Source organism: Hippocampus zosterae, chromosome 3 (assembly GCF_025434085.1).
Source record: "Hippocampus zosterae strain Florida chromosome 3, ASM2543408v3, whole genome shotgun sequence".
In the NCBI taxonomy this organism is placed as follows: domain Eukaryota; kingdom Metazoa; phylum Chordata; class Actinopteri; order Syngnathiformes; family Syngnathidae; genus Hippocampus; species Hippocampus zosterae.
Genome location: NC_067453.1, coordinates 28,739,101 through 28,765,442, shown reverse-complemented (window position 1 = coordinate 28,765,442; position 26,342 = coordinate 28,739,101). Strand labels below are relative to the sequence as shown.

The following is a 26,342-nucleotide window of genomic DNA, read 5'->3' as shown; positions in this document are numbered from 1 at the left end:
GTTGGCAACATTGCTTAAACTACATCACTGCGCCACTAAAGCGAGCCACTGAGAGAATCCAAGTGTGCTGCTGCCCTTCACACACCCCTTCCTCTGACGTCACCAACCTGCTAGTGAACGAATGAAGTAACGACGCACCGACCGAGCCTTTACGGGAGATACCGGGAGTCTGTCGCTTCACACACACCGTGCGTGAGTCGCTGTCACCAGAGGATCCGAAACGGCCGGGGGAAGGTCGACACGAACAATGCGAGCAACCCAGTAACAGAGTGGAAACGAACGGAACCGGACTTAGGAGTGAGAAAACATACGAAAAAAAGAAAAAGACGGACGGACAAACGGATCCATTGCAATCCACGGTTAAGAGACGAATAGGTACGGGGGGGTGGGCACGTACTGTTGTTCCGTGGACCAAAACGAGTGGAGCCGAGGTTTAAATGTTTTAACAGTACCGCCGCCGCCTTGAGAGCGCCAGAGAGCGGGATCTGCCCAGAGAGAGGGATCGAAGAGAGCAAAACCGGGATTTGCAACCAGTTCCAAGTCTTTTTTTTTTAAATTCCCATTTGTTTCCGTGGGTGCCGTCACCGGCAACGCTATCAAGCTGTGTTCTTTAACCATGGGATGTACTTTGAGCGCAGAGGAGAGGGCTGCTCTGGATCGGAGCAAAGCCATCGAGAAGAACCTCAAGGAAGACGGGCTCACCGCGGCCAAAGATGTCAAGCTGTTGCTGCTCGGTAAGAGAACCCCCGGGTTCAACACCCGCCACCGAGGCTTCTGTGCAACTACGACGTGGTGCTCATTAACGGTTCAGAGACGAGAAATAGATTCAGGCATAAAAAGAACATTTTAATATCGCCAGAACACCGTGAAATGATGGATTCAATTGAATTGCTTTTTTTTTTGGGTGCCTCTGAACACACCCAAATTTGATATTACATCAAACACACATTAAACTTGGGCCTCCATACACAAATATCAGGTACGCGATGATGGATGTCAGCAGCGTCGGTTTAACTTGTAGATCGATTCATTGATCTGGCCTCTGAATTATTCGTGGCGGCCAGGTTTCATGGGGATGAAAAGGGAAGTTTGGGAGCAATGGGCGCGTCCTCCTTCTGCCATCTCCACCCAGCTTGTTCACTGAAGATGATGATACTCTCTCTCTCTCTCTCTCTCCACCCACACCATCCCCTTTTTCACTCTCTCCATCTTGAACTCTCACACAATGCACATATAAAGGTACTCAAAGCCACCCAGTTTACATTGTCTTTTCTTTCATCCCCGCAGGGGCTGGAGAGTCAGGGAAAAGCACCATCGTAAAACAGATGAAGTAAGTCTCAATTAAGCATGGTCCAATAAATCTACAGTAGGGCTGCTCTCTGTCTGGAACATATTATAGACAACAACGTGTACCGCCGACATTGATCTAACCTTATGAAATGTTATTTAGATTGCCTGTTTTGGTTTTTTTTTTGCCTCTGTAATACTCACATTAACATTGAATGTAAAGATATACAGTAGGGCTGGCAGATGGGATTGGCTAAGTCAATCACAAAATTTGTTGAAAAAAATACTGTATGCATCTTATCTACTGTATTCAAAATGTTCACGCCCAGTTTCATTCAAATCATCGGTTGACATGCACTTACCTATAAATGTAAAAAGTACAGAAAATACAGTGGATCTTTGATAGTCAAACACTCAGAAGGTGATACTTTTGTAAAAATGCACCTCTCAAGCTGCACTTTTGAAACAAAAGAATTTTAAAGTCCAGTTATGTTTCTCTTATTACTGATTTAAGTTTTAAAGGTCTCATGCCGTCAACATCGTTATCATGCTATTCATGCTATCGGACAAAATGAGTCTGTGACATGAATAGCCTATGAAAGTCAAAGGACTGATAAACAAGAGGATTTAATTTTGTTGTTGTTGTGACGTATATTCATAACTCATTATTCAAGTACCCGCCAACTACACCACTTAACTGGGGGAAAATGGCTGAGGGAGAAGGTGCGTCTGCGTCTTTTGCAAAGCTAAAACTTTGCATCAGCTGCCAACCTCAGAGGAGTTGAGGAATAAACTGCTTCGATGTATTTTGGGAAAAACTCAAAAGTTTTTTTTTTTTTGTGTGTGGAGGATAGCTCCATACATGCTACAATTACTGGCTTTGAAGCGACACAGCCACACATCAGTCCCCTCTGGCGGCTGCGAGGTCATGCGGCGTCACCACTGAGGTGGATTTAACGAAAAAGTACAACTGAGAACCAGCTGCAGCCGATGGCTTCGTACTGTCAGTCCACTTCAAGGTGCTCGCTGGGCGTCACCTTGGAGAAGAAAAAAAAGGAGGAAAAGGTTTCCTCCAGGGCGACTGGCTGCTGTGGCAACTTTAGAGAGAATCATGGCCATTCTCAAATAAATCCGCATGTAGTTGGGGTAGATCTTGTTTTGGTGATTTTGCAAACGGGTGTAAGTGGGTGCAGCATAGCAGATTTAAAAAGGGCATTTTGCGCCATCACGGATGTGAACACAGCTGACTTCATGCACCGCCAATCGAAGCGCTGCCTTTCACTACTTTTAAATGTAGCATGCGAGAACTGTGCTGATTGCTGTTGACATTGTGGAAAAAGAAATGGATTTGCAATGGATTTTGACATTGCAAAAATCATAAAAATAACGACAAAAGGATTCAAACCAAGTGTCAGTTGAGATAAATTAGAAGATAGCTTGCAAATGGGGCCTAAAACAAAGGCGTAAAGAAAAGATCTATTCGAATGCTGCAGTAAACAATAATGTTGACAAAATGATTTTCACACCACCCCAAAATGCTCAGCTGCTTACACAGAGGAATTAACCCTTAAAGCAGGGGTGTCCAAACTTTTTTGCCAAGGGGGCCAGATTTTATGTGGTAAAATGTCGGGGGGCCGACCTTGGCTGACATTCTTTACATTGAACAACAATATTGTTCAACAAATTTTAGTAAGCCAGTCTGTTTCACATTTCCATTTTTATTTGAATTTCAACAATCTTAAGAATTTCTTTTGGTTCATTTGAAACAGGAATTTGAAATATGACATATCAGTCAATATAAACACGGAGTGATGTCTTGTTAACTCGTGAGTGATGCCCTCTAGTGTCTAAATGCTATTACTCATTTAGTGAATGCTATTACTCATTTAGCCACTAGAGGGAAGCAGTACTCTATGAAACATCACTCACCAGTCTACGAGACCTCAGTCAATGCAACACGTGTTCCATTGCGCCCAACCTGCGGGCCAGACGGCACTGATTTTATGACAGGGGCCGAGGGCCGGATGAAATTCGACCGCGGGCCGGATTTGGCCCCCGGGCCGGACTTATGACGTGCCTGCCTTAAAGGCACAACCTCCCATACCTACACTTTTTCACGAGTGGGATCAAAAACTACCCCAATGAGAATGAATGTTTTATGCTGTAAACTTGAATGTGGGCCACAGGGGCCTCGGTAGATGTCAAGTGGGCCAGACCATTAAAAATTTTCATACTCTGCTATTAATAACCAAAGTAACATGTCTTTCCTTTGTTTTGGTTTAAAGAAGCACAAGAATATTTGGAAAATGTTGACATGTAATGAACATATCTTTTACAAAACATTTCATGAAACACCTTCGACATCCTTAGACAAATGTGCAATTTACTTTGATCACTCACATATAAGCAACTGTTCCCACTGATTGTATTAAGGCACACAACGTTAACGAGTAAAATGGTATTGAAAAATATAGTAGTGCATTTTCAAACCATTTACACCTGTGCATATAAAATCTAAATTTAATCCCTGCCTACACCTTACAAACTAAGGAGACTGCTATTAAATGTGTCAAGAATAAAGTATTCACGTCCTTGATAGCGTCTGCTGTGTTGGATCTGTCTCGGTGACAGATTGAGACTGCTGTTGACTTTTTCTCTGATCAAAACAATGTTGTTTTCTACTCTTATCAAAACAGTGTGTCCCCTGGCGGATACTCCATGAATTGCACCTGGTTAAAAATATTAATTCCCTGTCATTTATGCATTTTTTTGACTTTTAAATGGTCCTGGGGGCCTGATTGAACCTCCTGGGGGGGCCGCTTCCGGCCCGCGGGCCGTATGTTTGACACCTCTGCACTAGATGAAAACATAAAGGAATTTTGATAGGCACAATATGGGGACATGCATACACGCTTTTATCACTGAGTAATCAATAATAGCAGGCCTGTAATCAATAAAAGTAGGCATACAGTATAATTGGCCGTCTGGTGAGTTAACGTTATTACGTCAATACTTTGTTTGACAGTAACAGTTTGTTTCTCTAAACAACAAAAGCAATTACTGTATGTTAGCAAGTATTAGTTTAGTTGGCTAGTGTTACTAAGTACAAAGTAGCAGTTCAAAGATGGTAACCATAGTTATGAACATAAGTTTATCGGACACGCCCCTTTTGAGCCGCATGTCTACAACGATGCCTTACTCGGACAGGCAAATTTCCATGTCTATGTGCAGCATGAAAACTGGTGAAAAAAGATTGCCGGCACATTGTGCTGGATACACTTACAACACTGGACCTATAAATAATGCATCCATCCATTATCGCTTATCCTCACAAGGGTCTGTGGTATGCTGGAGCCTATTTCAGCAATCTTTCATAGATAGAAATATTGTTTGGCTTTCTTCCTCTTTCTAAGTTGTGTATCAATGGGACTTTTTGTCATTGACAAATTAGTAAACCCAATAAAAATCGTTGAGAAATGAGCTACTTGCAACTTCCTTAGATGTGAACATTGCCTCTGTGGACATGGCCGCCAAGTAGGCATGTCGGTTAGCTGGGCTGCTATATGCTGGCAAGCTGGTTGGTATATCTTGATCATATCTTTGACGATAACACAAAGCCCATGGATGTGAAAAATAACTTCATTTTTTATAACAACACATATTTTATGAGGTATAAAAGTGATGATAATACGTTTATGTTGTTGTGTTGCTGAAATCATGACCTTTGTGGTGGTACTTGGATTAGATGTATGTATCAGCAGTCATTGTATACCCGGTGGTCACAATTGATAAAAGTAAATGGTTTTTCGGGTTCACCTTTGAAATTTGTGGGGTTATTTTTCGATCCCACCTAAGGAAAACTGTAGTCCCAACACAAAAATGTCAATACCTTAAGAACTACACGAATTACATACAAATCAAAATACAAACCCCCCATGTCAAATAAACCCCATTTGAGGACTACATGAAATATTAAAGAATAAAAATTAAAAATTATAAACATTGTAAAAGAGCAAGCCCTGGGGTAAATGTTGACCCCATTTATTCACCTGAGGATAAACACTTTAATCAGCCTTTAATCCAGTCGTGATGCCCCCCCTCCCAATCCCTCCAATTTCAGTGTTACAGACAGTTCAGTGCACTTAGGATGATAATAGGCTTTGGCCATAGTGACATATGAACACATATCACATGAATACATGATTCAGTGGCTCCAGATGAGCCTATTTCTCAGCTGTTAATGGTCATTCTCACTGTGTGGCACATTCTGCACGCTGACTGAAACTCCCAGGGGCTTCATTGAATGTACCGTATAGACTTTGCAAGACAGACTATTCTTCAACTGATTGATTCCAGTGACCTGTAATAAACCACTGAAACAAATGAACGGTCATCTCGATAAATACATCCTGCTCATAGTATTGAAATGTCAATTTGCACTCATTATGTGCGGATGTTGGAATAGAATTTTGAAATGATTCTCGTGCTCGTGTAAGAGCCAGTTTTCTTCCAGGTGATTTATTTCCATCTGCTTCTGCGGCCTTCTTCTCATTGATGGCCTGGGAGGGCCAAGGTGGTTCGATTCCAGCTCCGGCCTCCCTGTGTGGAGTTTGCATGTTCTCCCCGGGCCTGCGTGGGTTTTCTCCGGGTGCTCCGGTTTCCTCCCACATTCCAAAAACATGCATGGCAGGCTGATTGAACACTCTAAATTGTCCCTAGGTGTGAGTGTGCATGGTTTTTCGTCTCTGTGTGCCCTGCGATTGGCTGGCAACCCATTCAGGGTGTCCCCCGCCTGCTGCCTGGAGACGGCTGGGATGGGCTCCAGCACCCCCCGCGACCCTAGTGAGGATCAAGCGGCACGGAAGATGAATGAATGAATGAATGCCTTGACTGCATTTTCTGCTGAAGCAATTTGAACATCTTGGGTTCACTTGAATATGATATTTGTATTATCTGAGCCAGTATCCCAAGAGACAGTGTGCGTGTATGTGTGTGTGTGTGTGTGTTTTCATTCCTTTGTCAAGCAGAAAGGGTGGTCCTCGCTTTGTAGGCCTTTTTGCTTGGTCCTCACTGTGCCACAAGTGCAGGAATTAGTGTGTGCGCGCGCATGTGTGAGTGCTAAATTTCGATGCCAAGTTATCCTCGTGAAGGAAGCCGCTGAACACAAACAAATAAGGCCTGACAGCTAACGTGACTGAAAAACTGCAAAGGAGTGTGTGCTTAAGTTTTGAGAATAACATTAACACATCTCCCATTTTTGATATTCCTGTGCTATCTCTAACTAAGGTTTGATGTCAATATAATGGCGAAAAATAGCCCACGGGCTGTCAGTTACCCATCCCTGTCCAAGTGTTTGCCTCACAGTTCTGCGTTTTGAGGGACAGATCCCATGATTGTGTGATGTCTGCATGTTCTCCTTCTACTTGTATGGCTTTTCTTGAAATTGTATGAATGGGAGTTTGAATTTATCTATACAGTATATTAGAGCTGTCAAACAATTAAAATATTTAATGTAATTAAAAACACAACTGTCATAATTAACTCAAATTAACTGAAAATTATTTGTGATTACTCACACATTTTTTATCGTTTCTAAATTTCCTTTTATATATTTTTTGTCCTATTTTTCCCCATTTTAATGCTCTCATCAATATGGAATCATGAATCAGTTTTCTATGTGCAAAATGCAAATATTTACTGAAATAATTTCAATTTTCAATTTTACATGATGATCGCTCAGTTTACGACTTCAAAACATCCAGGTAACTTTGGTCTTGTCAGTGGAACTATCTGGCAACTTTTTAAAAAGTAAATTTTCCATTCATAAACACTTTAAGTATCCGTTTTCGGTGTCTCGCGCTGCCTTGGCTGGCAAAACAGACATGGTCGTGGACTTCTGCAGCGTGCTTGTTGTTTTGTTTCCGGTTTATTTATAGAGCAACGTAAAATCCGCTGTGATGTATGCCGCGTTAATCTTGCGAGAAAAAAATTAATCACATTAAAATTCATTTAAATTAATGCCAATAAACACGCGGTAAACGGTCAGCTCGAATATATATATAGAGGCCCATTTAGTTGACACTGACACCACCCAGGAGGGCCACCCAAGTGCCCTCAATTGGTGAGCCAGCAAGCTGACTTGCTCTCTGCCCTCGAGTCCGAACCACTGACACCCGCGAAATGTTTGGTGTTTGTGGTGCTTTATAAACCTAGAATCATCTGGAATAGGCTTCTGGGAACCTGAAGGGATAAATAGTACATGGTTCATGGATAGCCATGCCTTTTTCAATTATTAACTGTACTGTACTCTGATTGTAAAACAATAGAGTGCATTGGAATGAGATGCGCAAGGGGAACTGAAGTTCACAGTTGTTTTGCAGCTAACAGACTGAATACCAACATTTAGAAGTCACACAGAGCTCAGGCACAGCCAGTGCTTTATCACACGGCTGTCCAGCATCCCATTTGTACGGTAAGTTCTGCCCTTTGAACTCAAGTACGACTCGACAACCATGTCAGCAAAAAGTCAATGCAGATTTCCACTGAATACCACAAACATAAGACCGATACAGCGTACTCTTGGAGCTCCAAATAAATTCACGAATTTTTTTTTTTTTGGGTTCGATCTGAATAGTTTTCCCCTTAACAAACCGCTGAAAATTTCAAAACAGTTTACTTTCCCCGTCTATATATTGTCTATTTATTTTCATTTTGACATTTTGTTGGACATTCAGTTTCCATTGTAGAAAGCTTACAAACTGGCTTAGACCATAAACATTTAATAGACAATTTCATATTCCACAAACACAAAATTAATGATCATACGTCATTTAGATGAGCAGGGATTTATAGAACGTATGGTCGGTAAAATTTTTGACTTCCCCTTTGAATTTACTTTCCAATATATGCCCTCCCAACAAGATTAAAGGTGCTCGGCCAAAGGGAGAACAAACACGGGCTCACGGCTGCGATGCTTCCCACAGCCTTGTCCCACTGTCAAGGCTGTGACGTTGTGTGTATGTGCTTTCTCTCGAATAGGCGATAATTAGGTCTGGGCCTCAGAAGAGGGGAATAAAAGAGAGGTTGGGGGGAAAGTTGGAAAAAAAGTGGGGCTGTGTTTTGTGCTCAAAGGATGGGAGTGTAGAAGACAAGAGGCAGAGAGGGGATAGATGAGGGAGGCTGGGAACGAGTTGGAATGGCCACTGTCCAGAATGAGGGAGAAGATCAAGTTTGCACAGAATGGGTCCAGGTTCCAGGAACGGGCAAACAGTTTGTAGTTGGAGACATGAAGTTGCAAGAAGGCTTGGGAAAGATCACTTGGGTCAGAAAAACAATGGAGGGGAGAACTTTTCAGACACCAAACTAAAGCAACAGCAGATGGAGATTTTTTCTTGGGCCAAAAAAATTGATGTAGAGTATAAAACAAAAATGAAGAAAACGTCAGAATAGTGGCAATCTAGTACTGGGGGGCAAAATCCTCTTTTGAGCAAAAGGAAAAAAAAGGATGGAGAGTACAATACAATGTCTTCATTTATTTAGTAAGCAGGAAACATACTGCAGCACACAGAAGATTGTTGGCAGTCCAGCTTTCAAGGCCACACCTTCATTGGACTCTGCTCCGTTCTGATAATTATTAGCCTCCTTGTCTGTGGAACAGTTCAAATGAAATGGTGGTGGTTGGAAATGGTTATGTTGGCACCAATCTTTGCGCATCTAACTGGTCATCTGTAGGAGTCTGTCAGCCAGATCATGATACTTCATTGGTTAAATATAGCCGTGGGCGTGCTCGTCACCGGAATGATTTGATTGACTGCTTGAGTGAGTCGTGAAATAAGAGCTTGGTGTGTGTGTGTGTGTGTGTGTGTGTGTGTGTGTGTGTGTGATGTTTGCATGTGTCTAACACTTTGCTTATGTGTCACCATTTATATTTTCAAAATGCCTACTCATTAGTTTGGTTCATTTCTATTCTATTAAAGTTCGATTTACAAAAAAAAATGTGCTCATCAGAAAATGTGCTCATCAGAAAATTTTATTTGATGAATCTGCAGCTGAGCACATGCAAGTGCAGTTGAGTGTGGCTTGATGATGATGTGCTGACTCCACGAGTGAAAACGGATAGTTTTTGTGTGGCCGCTTGCTCTTCTCACTGTCTTCTATTTTAGACTTGGGGCTTCACCCGACTAGCTCCGCCCCTGGTAGTCATGGTAATGAAAGCCATACTCGACATTGGCCATTGCAATTGAAAACAACTGGGACGGGCTCCAAAACAGCCCGCGACCCTTCTGAGGATAAGCGGATCAAAAAAATGGACGGATAGATAAAGGGAGGGGGCAAAAACAGTGTTGCTTTTGATGATTAATCCAAACTGGGTATGTAGTTGTATGTTTACTTGGGCTGCGGTTTATTTCTCTACATACCCACACTGCAGCCTCTTTAAGCACACCTATGATTGACCGTACTTTGAGTCCGCCGTATTTATTTATCTGGTGAAACATACCATGATTATAGTTCCTTGCTGTATTTATCATTTTGATGCCTGTTTTGTTTTTATTCTCTCCCGCCGTTTTACTATTGTGCGCAAAGCTTCTTTTTGCTCTACGTTGAAGTTGTCTTTCAGCAGCTAAATGAGACTGGTTCAATATTATTTTGTTTGTTTGAGTGTTTTTCAGTGTGAAGCAGATTTAGACAAAAAGCAAGATGGCATCTCTACCGACGTTTGTGTTTTTGCGCTACGCTTGATGGTGTCATGTGATTGTGGTCTTTTTGAGCAACTGCCTTGGACCCATTTGCCTGATTCAATATCAGTCACGCTGTGAGACAATGTAGTCTTTTTATAGTGATGGTGGTCAGCTGACAGAAGTGGCTTTGTGGTTTGTGCATAAAAGAGGATTCAGACGTGCGCTTGTTTCTGTATTTGCATCTCTTTTTGCAGAAGTACACTCACCAAACATATCAATGCAACACTTTTGGTTTTGATTTTAAAATAGATGAAATGAACACCAAATGTCCAATTTAATTAAAAGTCTTATGAAAAGACAGCGGATGAGTGAACACTTAACCAGAATGACGCTAATAAATGCCGGGTGAGGAATATAAAGGTGCAGATGAATTAGAATTTGAATGCACCAATCAAGACCAAAAAAAAAGTTGCATTTGCGACTTGAGTAAAGCTTTAGTAGGGGCAGAGAACCTATCATTAATTTCACTGAAATCATTCTGTCCATATTTTACTTCACTGTATGGACAATGGAAGCAAGAAGGAAAGTCTGTTTAATTCAGTCCAATATAAATTCAGCCGACAGAATTCTGAATGTACCTTTGATGCCTGTCAAAAGTTCAGTTGCTTTTGTATTTTATGATGTAGTCCAGAGCAACACTATCTTGAAGTCTTGATATTCCAAAGGAACATTGGGAATTCTTTAAAAATATTTCTTACAGCCCTCTTGCATTGAATTGCACTGCGTTATGTCATATCTGTCTCTTCAGATCTCATTTTGGCAGTCATGTCCAAAAAAAACACATAGGAATTCAGTGTTTCTTCCATATGATTTTATAGAAAGCATGCACGACTGTAATTTGTAAAAAGGAGTCGACTGAATGAATTTCAAGGTCAAGGTGAAGGTCATCTTTATTGTAAAATATGCTTTGTGTATGACATGCAGCATAGATTAAATGTCTTCCTCTCGATCCTCCTCAGTGCAAACATGCTGTGAATTAAACACACAGCTAAGACAAGATAGCAGCTAATGTCATGTCATGTAATTTTTTAATAACTTGAAAAGGTTTCATATTATTATTTATAGATCGAGCCATCCATTTTACTGCCTGTCTTGTTCAGGGAGAGCTGAGTCAAACTCAGTTCATTCATGGTGAAAACCGGACAACATCCAGTATTGATTAGTCAATCGTTAGGCGTCTCCGAATGAGGCATTGGCTGAGGATTGACCGCACGGCAGTTCCACAGCTATTCTAACGGCACCAGTGTGCTATTAGCAAGTTTTAGGAAGTGAAAGGTAATGAAATAAGTAAACCGAAAAAAACCCCCAAACATTTTCCTTTACGAATTACAAGTCAAGTCAAGTCAAGTCAACAGTATTTATAGAGCACTTTCAAACAGTGTATTACAAAGTATTTACAAAGTAAAATTAAAATGAAAATGCTACATTTCATGTTTAAAACTGACTAAAACGTCCTAGAATTATAGCGAAAAGGTTCGTTGTTTTTTACTTTGGCAATCCCTTTAACAAAAATCAGTGCTCATCGTTTAATACTCAGTTTTTCGTTTGAGTTTTTTTTGTTGTTGTTGGTTGACTGGTAGATCACGGTATACTCACCAAAGTGCAAGACAATTCTTAAACACTGACCCCAAAATTATGTTTAAATGCTTTACCTGCTTGAATTACAAGATACAATATGCGTTTTTGCTTTTTATAATATGCAATATAATCGAGCTTTCCTTGGTTACCATGATAAACGTTGATTATAAACCTTTAAAGTAAGTAACTCACTTTCACTCAGGGGGGGACACGCGAAGTGAATAATTATAGTTTGACCTTCCATCGGAGACAACTGGGACAAAATCTATGACATCATGTCTGCTTCCTAAAAAAAAAAAACCCTTCTAAACTTGGGTAGGTTATGTAATACATTATTAGGCATTCAAAAGTGTGTTTTTGTATTTTCACATTCACGCGTGGTTATGGAGTTACAACTGACTAGCTTTCTGTGACCATACATAGGATAAGATGATAATATTGAAGACTGTTGAGAAAGCAAAGACTATTTTTTTTTAAGAAGAAAGAAATGACAAAATAGGCCATTCATTGAAGGTGCACCTCATAATCCAGTGCGCGTTTGAATGCGGAAAATACGGTACTGTGTTTCCATTTAAAGACCATAATTATACCACTGGCAGATACATTTTTAGAATGATGCATGCAAAATGAGTCTGCGCAATGTGAAGAAACATTTTAATTTGTAGGCAAGACAATATGTTTGTCTCGTGCTGTGGTGGTTTTCAACTAGCAGTGAATTATATACGCTATATCTGGCCCTGTAATATTTTCCAGGTTGAACATCTGTGTGTCCAAGTTAAAACATGAGATTTTGCCACCAACAAGGAAGCGGTGTTACTATTGCTCATGAATTCAAACGTAAATTAAAGATGCATTGACGAGTGTGGGATGCAAGATCAGGACTGAACCATTAGGGGCGCAACGACTGAAAATCCTGACAGCAAGTGGTATCATATTCTAGAAACTGCACTATACTGTCTACCTATTAAGATGCTATAATGGGAAAATGCAATTATTATATCAGGTTTGGTCATAGGCGCAACAGATTTAACAGGGAAACCAAGACCTCACTCTCCTCAGCCAGTTCTTCTAGCTTTTCTGGTGGGATCCTGCATTCTCAGGCAAACCGGAAGATGTAGCCTCTCCAATATATCGCTGTGGGAAAGCCTGGACACGTTATGGAGAAAGTTATTTCATCCGCTTGCATCCATGTTCTTTTGTTCATGACCCACAGCCCCAAGACCATAGCTGAGGGTAGGAATGTGGACTGCAATGAATCGAAAACTTTGCCTTTTGGCTCAGATTCTTTTTTACCACGACTGACCGATACATCACTGCAGATGCTGTCCAGCTGTGAATTTCCTGTTTCATTCTTCCCTCACTGGTGAAGAAGACCCCAAGATATTTCTCCGGCACTTCACCCTTTTCTGTCTGGAGAACCCTTGTCTCTGATTTGGAGGTGTCGATTCACATCGTGGGCGGCCCGGTAGTCCAGTGGTTAGCACGTCGGCTTCACAGTGCAGAGGTACCGGGTTCGATTCCAGCTCCGGCCTCCCTGTGTGGAGTTTGCATGTTCTCCCCGGGCCTGCGTGGGTTTTCTCCGGGTGCTCCGGTTTCCTCCCACATTCCAAAAACATGCATGGCAGGCTGATTGGACGCTCTAAATTGTCCCTAGGTGTGAGTGTGGGTGTGGATGGTTGTTCGTCTCTGTGTGCCCTGCGATTGGCTGGCAACTGATTCAGGGTGTCCCCCGCCTACTGCCCGAAGACGGCTGGAATAGGCTCCAGCACCCCCCGCGACCCTAGTGAGGATCAAGCGGTTCGGAAAATGGATGGATGGATGGATGGATTCACATCCCAACTGCTTCAAACTCAACTGTGATCCAGTGAGAGTCGGAAATCGCAGCTTGATGAAGCTAACACAAGCACATTGTATGCCAAAAAGGTATCTCTCCTTCTTGCAGCGCGGGTGTAACAGTCTCTGGCTGAAGGAGCTACCCAGTGCTGTCAGGGCCGTCTATAAAGGTTGTGAACATAATCAGTGACGAAGGGCAGCCTTGGTGGACTCAAACCATCGCTGGAAATGAGTTTGACTTGGTGCCAAACTCCACAGGGACTGCACAGCCTGTATTGGTGGACCCCGTACTCCTGGAGAACCCTCGACAGGAATTCCCAAGATACGTTGTCGAATGACTTCTCCAAGTCCAAACATAAAATATAGACTGGTTGGGCTAATTTGCATGCACCCTTGAAGACCCTGCTGAGTGTGTGGAGCTGGTCCACTGTTTCATAGCCAGGGGAAAAAAAAACACTACCCCTCCTGAATCTGAGATTCAACTGAGATTCAACTTCCCAGAGCCTGTGAGTAGACCTTCCCAGGGAGACAAAAGAGCGTGAGTTTGTCCCGGATGCGTTCCCGTATAACTGCCACTTCCCCAAGCCATCATCATACGTTTTTGTAACACATTTAAACATTGAATATTCATTCATTCATTCATCTTCCTAACCGCTTGATCCTCACTAGGGTCGCGGGGGGTGCTGGAGCCTATTCCAGGTGTCTCCGGGCAGTAGGCGGGGGACACCCTGAATCGGTTGCCAGCCAATCGCAGGGCACACAGAGACGAACAACCATTCACACTCACACTCACATCTAGGGACAATTTAGAGTGTTCAATCAGCCTGCCACGCATGTTTTTGTAATGTGGGAGGAAACCGAAGCACCCGGAGAAAACCCACGCAGGCCTGGGGAGAACATGCAAACTCCACACAGGGAGGCCGGAGCTGGAATCGAACCCGGTACCTCTGCACTGTGAAGCCGGCGTGCTAACCATTGGACAACCGGGCCGCCCTAAACATTGAATATGTTTTTGGAATACACATATTTAATAACCCCTCATGCACTTCAATCTGTCAACCCTTGTGGAAAAAGCTTCTGTTTGTGTACTTTTGAGATCAGAGTTGTAGAGGCGACTTGAGTTGAAATCTTTCATGACATCTAATGGCATCTCTAAGATCAGGTTTGCATTTAAATTTGGTGATCATATAATCTGCTTCCTATTTTACCTCAAGGACAGCCTTTTCTTGACCAAATGCGATTGCTGGCAAGAAGCCAGGATCTGCTCTCTTCCACTACTACAGCCTATATTTGGAGGCACTGGTGAGTGATGCCTGGCATCCAGTGAACAATGTTATTGCACTGTGAAGAACGCTGAATCCAATAGATCAGCAGCAGTAAACATTTTTTTTTCAAGAATTAATCGAGGACTACTACGAGTGTGGGCAGCCCCTAAGCCTCAAGGTGTCCATCTGCTGCTCTAGCACAAGGCCATCAATATAAATCAGCCAAGTAAAAACTGATCATGCCTTCTTGTGCCACATGATGGACTGGATACCGTTGCACTTCTGCACAAATATCCGTTGAGCGCTGTCGATCGATGTACGCAATATGTGCAAGTCTTCAAGGTAGGAAGCTGCTTCAGCTGAATACAATTGACATGCACCAGAATTTCCAACAGAGTGTATACCCATCTCCAAATTGTTTCACTGAGGTTTTTTTTTTTTCAAACCTTACTGGCCATTTTGCTGAACAGATGGAAAATGTTACAACCTGAACCAATAACATTCTCTATCCACCCTCAATCAACATCCCTGAGAAATATGTCACTAAAAATAGTTTTATGGGTGTTTAAAAGAATAAATAGGTCCTGCACTCAGAGCAGAGAGGTGTTTGTGAAAGGGCAGTATGTTCCGTCAGGATGTTGCTGCTTGACCCAAATGTGTGATGCCAGTGAGTAACGCCAGATTACAAAGTGACCGAGGCATGCATTTCCAGTTATGTATTTGAGGGCCAAATTAATGACACCCTTATTTATAGCTTCTTTTGTCAGAATTTGGAATCTTACGCCCATTAAGATGAATTCTCCCCCGTTTACATACAGAAACACATGAAATGTGTTCGTAACGATATCCAGAAACGTTGACAGGAGTTGCTCGGTTTGCTCTTTGTCACAAAGGGCTCTGTCGACACAGACTGCAAATGGATTAGCTGTGCAACATAGTGATAAAGAGGCAACCTCAAAGAGTCTTGTGGTTATGTTAGGACAAACGATGGTGTCAAGTGACAATGCAAAACAGAACCAAGATAGGGACGTAATTGTGCGGCGCACTGTGCAGGCTTTGTGTGTGTATCGGCGCATGTGTCTTCACATGAGTGCCTGTGAGGAAAGAATGGAGGGAATAATAAGAATTAAAAATAGATAATAGGAAATATGGCGCACGTTTCCATTGCAGGTTCCAGAATGGCCTGCCTCAGCTTTGCCCCAGCTTTGCTTGGCCTGGCCTGGCTTCCTTTGTTGTCAGTACCTTAAAAAAGTGTCATGGAAAGTGACCGAAGTGCAGGGAATTAGTGCTGGGCGATGTGAATGAAACGTTTCTTGCAATAAAAGTGTTTCATGTCACTTGAGATTGATAAGAGTTTCTTTTCGTACCTACTGCTCATCACAATGAGAGCGAGTATTAAATGGGTTGAAGATGAACTACAAGAAAAAAGATTTTCAAGGAAGAAACACACATTGTAGTCTAGTGTTTTATTTATATACATACACACACACCCACACACAACCCTTGTGAGGATAAGCAGATTAAAAATGGATGGATGGTTGGGCGGATGCATATATGTGTGTGGGCGGCACGGTGTTCAACTGGTTCGTACATCGGCATCACAATGTTCGATTCTGGGTCCCAGCCTTCCTATGTGCAAGTTGCATGCTCTCCTCCGTGCCTGCGTGGATTTCCTCCCACATTCCAAAAACATCGAAGGCAGGTTATTGAGCACTCTAAATTGTCCCTAGGTGTGAATGTGAGTGAGAATGGTTGTTTGTCTATGTGTGCCCTGCGAGTGGCTATAGCCAGTTCAGGATGTACCTCTCCTATACTGCAGGAAGGCAGCTGGGATAGGCGACAGCGTGTCCGTGAGGTTAAGCAGCTCAGATAACGGATGGATGTACATATATATTTTACACTGATGAATTGCACAGCAAAACATATTGTTGAAGGTGTGACATGACTTGTAATATGAATATATTGACAATATTAAGTCAGCGGCGGCCCGGAGGTCGAGTGGTTAGCGCGTCAACTTCACAGTGCAGAGGTTGTGGGTTTCGATCCCGGCTCCACGGTGGCATGTTCTCCCTGTGCCTGCTTTGGTTTCCTCCCACATTCCAAAAACATGCATGGCAGGCTGATTGGACGCTCTAAATTGTCCCTAGGTGTGAGTGTGAGCGGTGATGCTAGTTTGGCTCTGCGTGCCCTGCGATTGGCTGGCAACCGGTTCGGGGGGTCCCCCATCTACTGCCCGAAGACAGCTCGGATAGGCTCCAGCACACCCCACGACCCTTGTGAGGATAAAGCGGAAAACGGATGGGTGGATGGATGGATATTAAAGCATACTAAGCAAAATATGTAAACAGCGTATAATTGAGACCAAACAAGAAGTCATGATGCGCCACAGCCCACAGGATGTAAGTTTGAGAGACACCTTGAGACGAACATGGTGTCATGTCTTGGTTAAATTGCCCATATGTCTGCTTGTCTGTCCATCTGTCTGGCTCGGTGTGAAATTAAACTACGTTTCGGGTCACTGTCCAGATTATGTCAAGGCAAAGTGAAGATGTACACACACACACACACACATTTGACGCTCACATGCGCAGCTCTTTGCTGACAGAAGGGCTTGGAGAGTCGCTAATGAGAAAAGGTCCTCATGCATGAGAACTCAAATCAGCAGGCCAGATTCCCAGGCGCACACACTTGGACACGCACACACAACATTTAAGCCTTTGCTTCCTTGAATTGGTCTTTGTGTTTGTCATTCTTCTGGAGTCAAAATAATGTTATCATCAAATTAAAACCTTGTTTTATTATGTGATGTTACCAGAGGATTGTCTTTAAATATCTACAGAATATTTTAGCTTTCATTCAATTTTGTTATATTCATTGACACTATAGAATAGCTTGAATGAATCCGACTGCTTTACAGTGGTCGTATGGTTGCTCAATTCAATGCAAACGCTTGTTCCAGATTCACATGACCCTGTTGAGAAAAATACTTTTGATCAAAGATTGTTTAATGTTTCGTAGTGTTGCCAATTGTATAATGCATGATATGTCACACCTTTTTTAACCCTTGTGTGCTCCAAATTAAAAAGGCCTTAAGTTACGCATTGTACAATTTTTGTAATGATGTATTTTGTGTTATAAAAACATTCTTTTTTTTTCAAACACTCAAAATGTTCAGAGGCATCCGTGCTATCCATACATATATAGTTTTTATTAGTTCTTTGGGATTTTTTATTCTTTATTTTTTGCAAAAGGGAAAAAAGAAATTGTGTCTGGAGGTCCGAACCAAGCCCTACTAACAATCCCGACCGGACGTGTTCATGTAAAATGCATCGGTTTGAAGCCTCCTGCAAAAAGGCAAACTCATTTGCGATCCTCTGACGCCACCTAAAAGTTGCACAATTGGAATGACCTCAACCCAACAATGTGGCATGCTTACGTCTGTCCAAGCGAAAACAAAGCGATTGACGTAAAAATCGCGTGAAATGCATGTTTACACATTAGGTTTACGAGGCATTCAAAAATATGAATTATAATGGGTCTCTATGGTGCAAAATATGTAAATTGTGAAGATTACGGAATCAAAATCTTTTTTATTATTGCTGCAATGCCTGAGAATTATCAGCCGGTGACGTCATGAAATTTAGGCCATTTTAGAACCCCTCCATAAGTTTCAGCTCTCTTGTGTTTTTCTGAATGCCTTTGCCTTTGATTCAAAGACATCATTTTACATTTATCGTAAGCGGTGCACTACGAGGGTTAAAAAACAGTGTTAAATACTGTACATTTGTGTAGAAATGCGTGAATTGGCCCTCTCTCGGGAAGATAACTGCTGTCTGACACTGTAAACGAAATATCAAATATCCAGCCGTCCATTTTCAACAGCGCTTATCCTGAAACCGGTCGCGGGATTTGCTGGGACTTCAGGGGACAGGCAGAATAACCCCTGAACTGGTCACCAGTCAGGGCACTTATAGAAACGAGCAACCATACACACCCACATTGACACCGTCACTGAGTGGGAACCGATTCCATGGGAACCGATTCCATGCTGCCCGCACACAAGTCAGGCGAGTGTACCACTACACCATCTGCGACTAAGATCACAAATATTGGATCTATATTGCAAAAGCAAATGGTTATATCACAAATTACACAAAGCACACTTTTCTTCATCCTCTATCTCTTCTTGCAACTGTCTGCCTGGAAAACATTGTTTTGACTGTATGTCCTTGTCTTCCTGGAAAGGAAAGACTGCATGACATTTAAAACAACAGACAAGGCTGCTGCTGCTGTTAAATGTCATCTTCCTCCTCATTGTTCTTTCATTGTTTTTAGCCACTCTTGTTGCTCTGACTTATTTTAATTAGTGGTGTATTATATAAGGCGACCCGGTAGCCCAGTGGTTAGCACGTCGGCTTCACAGTGCAGAGGTACCGGGTTCGATTCCAGCTCCGGCCTCCCTGTGTGGAGTTTGCATGTTCTCCCCGGGCCTGCGTGGGTTTTCTCCGGGTGCTCCGGTTTCCTCCCACATTCCAAAAACATGCGTGGCACGCTGATTGAACACTCCAAATTGTCCCTAGGTGTGAGTGTGAGTGGTTGTTCGTTTCTGTGTGCCCTGCGATTGGCTGGCAACCGATTCAGGGTGTCCCCCGCCTACTGCCCGAAGACAGCTGGGATTGGCTCCAGCACCCCACGCGACCCTAGTGAGGATCAAGCGGCTCGGAAGATGAATGAATGAATGAATGAATGTATTATATCCTAACCCTTTATGTGACCCCAGCACATAACATCCATGACTAAATCTGTACTTTTAATATCGTCCTAATACTGCATACATACACTTGTTTTCATCCTATCAAATGTGGTGCATTAGATTTACAGTACGTTTCCACTGACTCAATTTGTTGGCTTGTCTGTCTTTAGGATCATCCACGAGGACGGTTTCTCTGGTGATGATGTAAAGCAGTACAAGCCTGTTGTTTACAGCAACACCATCCAATCTCTGGCTGCCATTGTCCGTGCCATGGATACACTAGGCCTTGAGTATGGAGACAAAGAGCGGAAGGTGAGTCCTTCTTCTTAATTTGCACCATGCATCAGTATGCAGCATGATGTATATAATCGTGTGCCCAATCACACAAAAATGAGTGCAAACGTACGTCTGATGTTGTACATATCGCCAAGCTGAATGAAGCTAAATGGAGAAATTAATCAGCCTGGATCACCGTAGTCTACTGCAAGGGCCGAGGGACATTTTTGGCAGCATTACAGTCTTTAAAAGCTGCATTGTTCTTTCATCAGGTTACAGTCATTACCTGATATAGAAAACAGCACAGTCAACATATACAGTATGTCAATTGCCGACAAAAGCATGCTCTTTCACAAATCACTATCGTATTCTCAGGACCATATGGCGCACTGTATTAAAAGGTAGCAGAACACTGAGGTTAACATTAACGTGCCAGCATGTATTCTAACCATGTCCCGTATCATCTGGATCTGAGGTACCGGTACTTTGTTTTATAAGTCTGTTACTTGAAAATCCATGATTATGAGCGATCTCGGTTTTGGACTGCTCCATACTGAAGAAATGTACCGAGCGTTTTTTTTTTTTAGGGATGAGAACACACTGTTCTGTGAAATATGCCTGCTTACCATAAGGAGAACAAATGTTCTCCTAAGTGACTTTTTATTTGCTTTCTATTGAATTTGATTCAATCATCTCCTCACATGCAGCAGCGTAGCAGACAGAAGGGTACACTCCCAATGCATTCACCACTCGCCACGGGCTTATAGATGACGCATGATTCAAGGACTCATGCAGCTAAAACACTCTTTATCTGTTCCTGATACCTTTTCAATGTGACCGATAAGTGTTGCTTTACTATTTTGTCTCCCTCCCTTCTCATCTTTGATTATCAGCTGGAGGAAGTGAAGTATTTGTTGTTAATGCCCTTTTCAGACATTTTATGACATGAAGCAGAAGAGACAGATTCTATTATTTGCCTCATGGTATAAGGAAATTGAAACTAATTTTTAAATGTCAATACGTATTGAGATAATCATGTGAGACAACAATGCTGCAAAATGGAACAGCACCATTTAATGTTTCTGCAAATATATACTGTAGATACCTTATCGTAGTTTGGCAACAGACCTTTGCTTTTTAGCCACAGGTTATATGAAATTATAAATATAATGTACCTTATGAAACACACACACACAGTCTGTATATATTTATACAGCCTACTTATATGAAATTATAAATATAATGTACCTGATGAAACACACACACACACAGTCTGTATATATTTATACAGGCCTACATACATATTATCTATTATCCTTCATATCAATGCGTATAAAAGATTGTTGAATTAGCATACACTCGTGTTTAGCATTCAAACGTTTAACAAGCATGCACTGCTGTTTACGAAATCTCGTGGCTATAACTTTGTTAACTTGCTGCACTGGTTTAGTTATAAAAAGTGTATAGCTGTCTCATGATTAAATGAATATTATGGTTGTATTAATAATACAAAGCCTCAAATTCTAAAAGTTGCTTAAAAAAAACAGCAACAAAAAGCCTTGTGTCCTGGCTGAAAGAAGACAGAAATAACAACACCATCATCCATATTGGACCGTGGCTCTACCATCCAAATTATTTTGAAGCAGTTAAAAAGGTGCACCTACTACATACTGTATCATTGCTGTAAAATTATTAAAACCAAATCTCATATTTGTCAATCATCATATGTATTTATTTTTGGTATTCGGTGGGGCGCCTTGGTTATTGAGTGACCGATGTTCTTCCCTATGAATGCTGAATATGCCAGTGCCAGCATGATTCATCTCATGAATGGCAAAAACTACTGTGAAGCCCCAGCCAAAAGTCCATCACTCCAATTAAATTAGTCAGTGCCTCTTAAGCCACTAAATCCTAGATCACACCAAGAAAAGCATCAGTTCCGTGACCAAGGGAGCAAAGGATGAAAGTTAATTGGACTTGTAATGTCTACTAACACACAATGCTGAATTACAAAAATGGACTGATTTTAACACCCCAAAATGAAGTTATGAAAAAAACCCCACCAGAACATGAAATAGTCTCTTAATTTGGAATGTGGTCGTGTTTCAGTTTTACTTGGCACAGAGAGCCATCTCTCCCTCTTGATCATTGATGTCAAACATAAGGCCCGTGGTCCGAAACCGGCCCCCAAGGAGGTTCGATCAGGCCCGAAGGATACATTAAAAGTGAAAAAATACATAAGAGACACGGAATGAATTTTTTTAATCAGCTGCAATTCGTGGATCATCCGCTAGGGGAACACCGTTTTGATCAGAAGAGAACACAACATTGTTTTGATCAATGAAGAAGACAACAGCAGTCTCAGTCTGTCACTGAGACAGAACCAATACAGCAGTGAAAGCCAGCTACCTAATTGCTCGCGAAATAGCATTAGCATCAAAGACGGTGACTTTGTTAAACGATGCATAATGAAGGCGGTTGAACTTGTCTGTCCCAAGAAGCGAGAAGCTTTTGCCAATATTAGCCTGATGAGGAATACTATACCAGAGAGGATTTCGGACCTATCAGCAGATTTAGCCAATTGAAATAGAGAGTCAAGTTATTTTGTCAAATGTTTTGTAAAAGATATGTTCATAAAATGTCAACATTTTCTGAATGTTCTTATGCTTCTTTCTACCAAAACAAAGGAAAGACATGATATTTTGGTTATTTATCGCAAAGTACGGTATAACTTTAATGGTCCGGCCCGCTTGACATCGACCGAGGCCGTATTTGGATCACAATGTGAAATGAGTTTGACACCCCTGCTCTGGATGAATACACTGCATGAGGCAATATGAGGCACCATTATGATCTGAATGCATTTTGGCATGCATTGAATTCAGTATTTATTCCTCCCATGTCTCAATCAGTTTTTTTTTAATCATTCCAGTCCATCTAATGTCTGTTACAAGATGTGTGCAGGTACAGTATTTTTGCTTACATAATCTATAAATCGCTGAAAGATGTTGATGATGATGGTTCAACAATTAAAACTTCTATCCTAGGTTTTATGTATTAATTGCTTATTTTGACATTAATGTTTAATTAAGAAGGCCAATCCCATCTGCAATGTAAACCTCCTCACACATTTTGTTTCTCGCACACACAATTGCACTCTGGTACGTCCCCGAGTCATTGTCTCTAACCTTTACGAAAGGTACCCTAATGTTTCTAATTGCAATGAGATCATTGATACTGAGCAATGGAGACTAAAATAACAGCACGCATGTAGATTTTGACACAATATACTGTATACCTATGTGTGTTTGTGTGTGCTGACATTTGTATAATACAATGTAGTATTGCAATTCCTGATAGAGGTGAATGGTAGAACCTGGAGAAAGATTTGTCATCTTGCCAATTAGTGCCCAATGTCATGAGCTTGCATTTATTGGTTTAATTTTCATTGGATTTTAGTTTACTGCAGCATATTAAGTACAGTAATAGGATAAATGTAGATGTGTGTCATTATGTTTTCTCTTCTGATACTTATTCATTTCCCTGCTATTTTGCTTTTCAAAGTTGGTTACTCTCCACCGTAACTTGATACCCAGACAGCCCTACGTAGCAAGCGTACCGTGTCATCCAATCACTTATTTCAGTTTCTCTTCTGCATAGCTATCGTGATAGGTTAGCAATTAGTATTGCCTTCGTTTTATGATCACGATACTAGTTGGTAATATATCTTATCAACTGTAGGCGATGATTAGTAACTTGTGACTTGGGCTGTGTTGACACCGCATGCAAAATGAATTTGTGGCTCCGCATCATCTTTAGCCAAGTTAGCTAACCAGCCGTACCTCGCAGGGAGCTGAGGCAGCGCAACAGAGCAATCACTAAGCATTCCCTGATAGGAAAAGCGAAAAGCAACAAATTTGAACGACTGTGCAACATGTACACACAGAGATTTGTTTTTTTTATATCAATGCAGTGTTAATTTATTTACGAAATGTTTCCTGGCCATTGTCTCGGTGGCCCAACACAATACCATACTGGTGACAATGTTGGATTTCTTTGCAGTATCCGAAACAACCGGCATTTCGACCTTAACATTTGGCAGCTCTGTATTTGGAGAATAGCATGGCACTATTCGAAAGGTCTTGGTAAAATGAAGAATGGAGACACCAACCCCTGATTAGGTCATTAATTGATTCAGTGTGTCTGGATACGTCAATCTGAATAATATACAGTGAAACCCCGCTATGCGACCACCTCATTTAAACGACCACCTTAAAAATACGACCGGTTTTATACAGTCCCAAATAGAACGCCTATGTATTGTATTGTATTGAAACCCTAGAAATGAGACCACCCCGGAATTCAGAATTGCGACCGCGATATCCGGTCCCAGGAAGCTATCGCCTCATAATTGCGACCAGGTGTGAAAATGGCAGTAAGCAAGAAGAGAATTGATTTGACCCTACAACAGAAAATTGAAGTTATTCGAGCCAGTGAGCAGCCAGGATCAAGCCAGCGAACATTGGCTGAGCGGTTTGGAGTTGGAAAAACTCAAATCCAAACCATTTTGAAGAAGAAACGGGAGCTCTAGACGCATACCAAGCAAACGCTAGCTCTTCTAGAAAACGCCTGTGCTACCGAAGTGACTACGACGACGTGGACGAGCTAACTTGGCGATGGTTTCAGAAAGCGCGCAGCCAGAATATCCCTATCAGCGGACAGATGATCCAGGAACAGGCACGAGAATACGCGAAGGAGCTTAAAAAGGACGAAGTCTTTAAAGCGTCCAACGGTTGGCTGGATCGTTTCAAAACAAGGCACAACATTGGAGGCGCTAAGCTGTCAGGAGAGCGAGCCAGCGGTGATATGTAGTTTTTTTTCTCTTGCCTTATACATACATAGACTATTCAAATGCTTAAATTTCTTTTGTGTACAATACAGTTGCATGTACAATCCATCATTTATTACTCATTGTGTGTACATGACGCTACAGTATATTGTTGCATGTGAGCCACATTACTTCTGCATTATCATTACTGCATGCCACTTCAGAAATCAGACCACCCCGAAAATAAGACCACCTTGAGCAGTAACATAGGTGGTCTTATTTCTGAGGTTACACTGTAGATAGGTTGATAGATTATCCTCAATTATGGAGATGCATTTTGATTTCAGCCTGTACTAACCTCTTCTGATAACACCCCAAATCCGATCCCTGGCCTCGGCTAGTTGCTGTGGCAACCCGATGTTTTGCCTCGCTCGCAACACATTCCGCAAGCCTGTGTCCAAGGGCAGTGACACACAGGCAACCCTCACACATCACACCTCGCACACACTCACACCATGATAGGATGCTTGAAATAGTCTGTGTCGTTGCTGTAATCTAAAGTCGTATTCACGCATGTGAAACCCTGTTCTTCAATTTTGTTTGTTTTGATCAGTTTACTTTGTGTGATAATCACACAATGTGTGCCTGATTGCAGTGCACCTCGCAGGACTATATTTTTTGTTACAAATCTGACAAATTATTTTTAAAAGCAAAACAATGGAAAAAAAAATATGGGGATTTCGTCATTACACTTCAGACACAATGTAAATGCAATCTTAGCCCAACTGAAAAGCTTGGAAAAGGACGCAGCTGCACGTTCATGCATGCAGAATATAACACCACAAAAACACTTTGTGTCTCTGTGGACTTTTGAAGGGAGGAATGGCATTCATTCATTCATTCATTCATCTTCCGTACCGCTTGATCCTCACTAGGGTCGCGGGGGGTGCTGGAGCCTATCCCAGCTGTCTCCGGGAAGTAGGCGGGGGACACCCTGAATCAGTTGCCAGCCAATCGCAGGGCACACAGAGACGAACAACCATTCACACTCACACTCACACCTAGGGACAATTTAGAGTGTTCCATCAGCCTGCCACGCATGTTTTTGGAATGTGGGAGGAAACCGGAGCACCCGGAGAAAACCCACGCAGGCCCGGGGAGAACATGAAAACTCCACACAGGGAGGCCGGAGCTGGAATCGAACCCGGTACCTCTGCACTGTGAAGCCGACGTGCTAACCACTGGACTACCGGGCCGCCGGGAGGAATGGCATTAAGGAGAAAGGGAGGCAGAATGGAAAGTTGCATGGAAACGATTGGCAGTGATTGAAAAAAAAGAGGGGGGAGAGTTTGCGGGCAGGTGGATTCTCGGTTTTCTCATGGGGTAGTTTGTGTGCGCCTTCATGTGTTGCAGTTGCCCACTGTGAGTATATGAACAATATACCCCTGTGAGTACCATTTTCCCTCTACTCATTATAGAACTCAGGTTATCAAACTCAAGCTCTTGCTCTGCAATCGGCTGGCAGTCTTTGGTTCACCCTGCCCAAATTTCACAAGAATCGGCTCCTGCTCACCCCAGTTGAGAATAGGTCATATCGAAAATGGATGGAAGGATGTTATAAGTAGGACAGCACATGCAGTGCTGAGCTCTCTTTGATAGCCCCTGCCGTATTGCTCTCTCTCACCTCCTGTTATTTTCAGCTTCCTCTCTGTCACTTCCCCTTTCCTCCACACTGATCAAAGCATCGATCTCATCAAGCCTTACTTCCCCATGTCTTTGCTTCT

The 26,342-nt window shown here is 42.1% G+C and overlaps 1 protein-coding gene across 3 annotated transcripts in view; it reads left to right on the top strand.

The window, feature by feature from the left end:
- The first annotated feature begins 61 nt into the window (after nt 1-61).
- Nucleotides 62-26,342, top strand: part of gnao1a (guanine nucleotide binding protein (G protein), alpha activating activity polypeptide O, a) — an 87,368-nt gene continuing 61,087 nt past the window's right edge. Inside the window, exons 1-3 of one of the 3 annotated variants that reach the window (XM_052062164.1) lie at nt 62-734; nt 1,288-1,330; nt 19,625-19,766. In XM_052062164.1, coding sequence (XP_051918124.1) covers nt 617-734; nt 1,288-1,330; nt 19,625-19,766 — 303 coding nt within the window. In that variant the 5' untranslated portion in view covers nt 62-616. The remainder of the gene's footprint in view (nt 735-1,287; nt 1,331-19,624; nt 19,767-26,342) is intronic. The other 2 variants (XM_052062165.1, XM_052062163.1) reach the window with 2 other exon arrangements.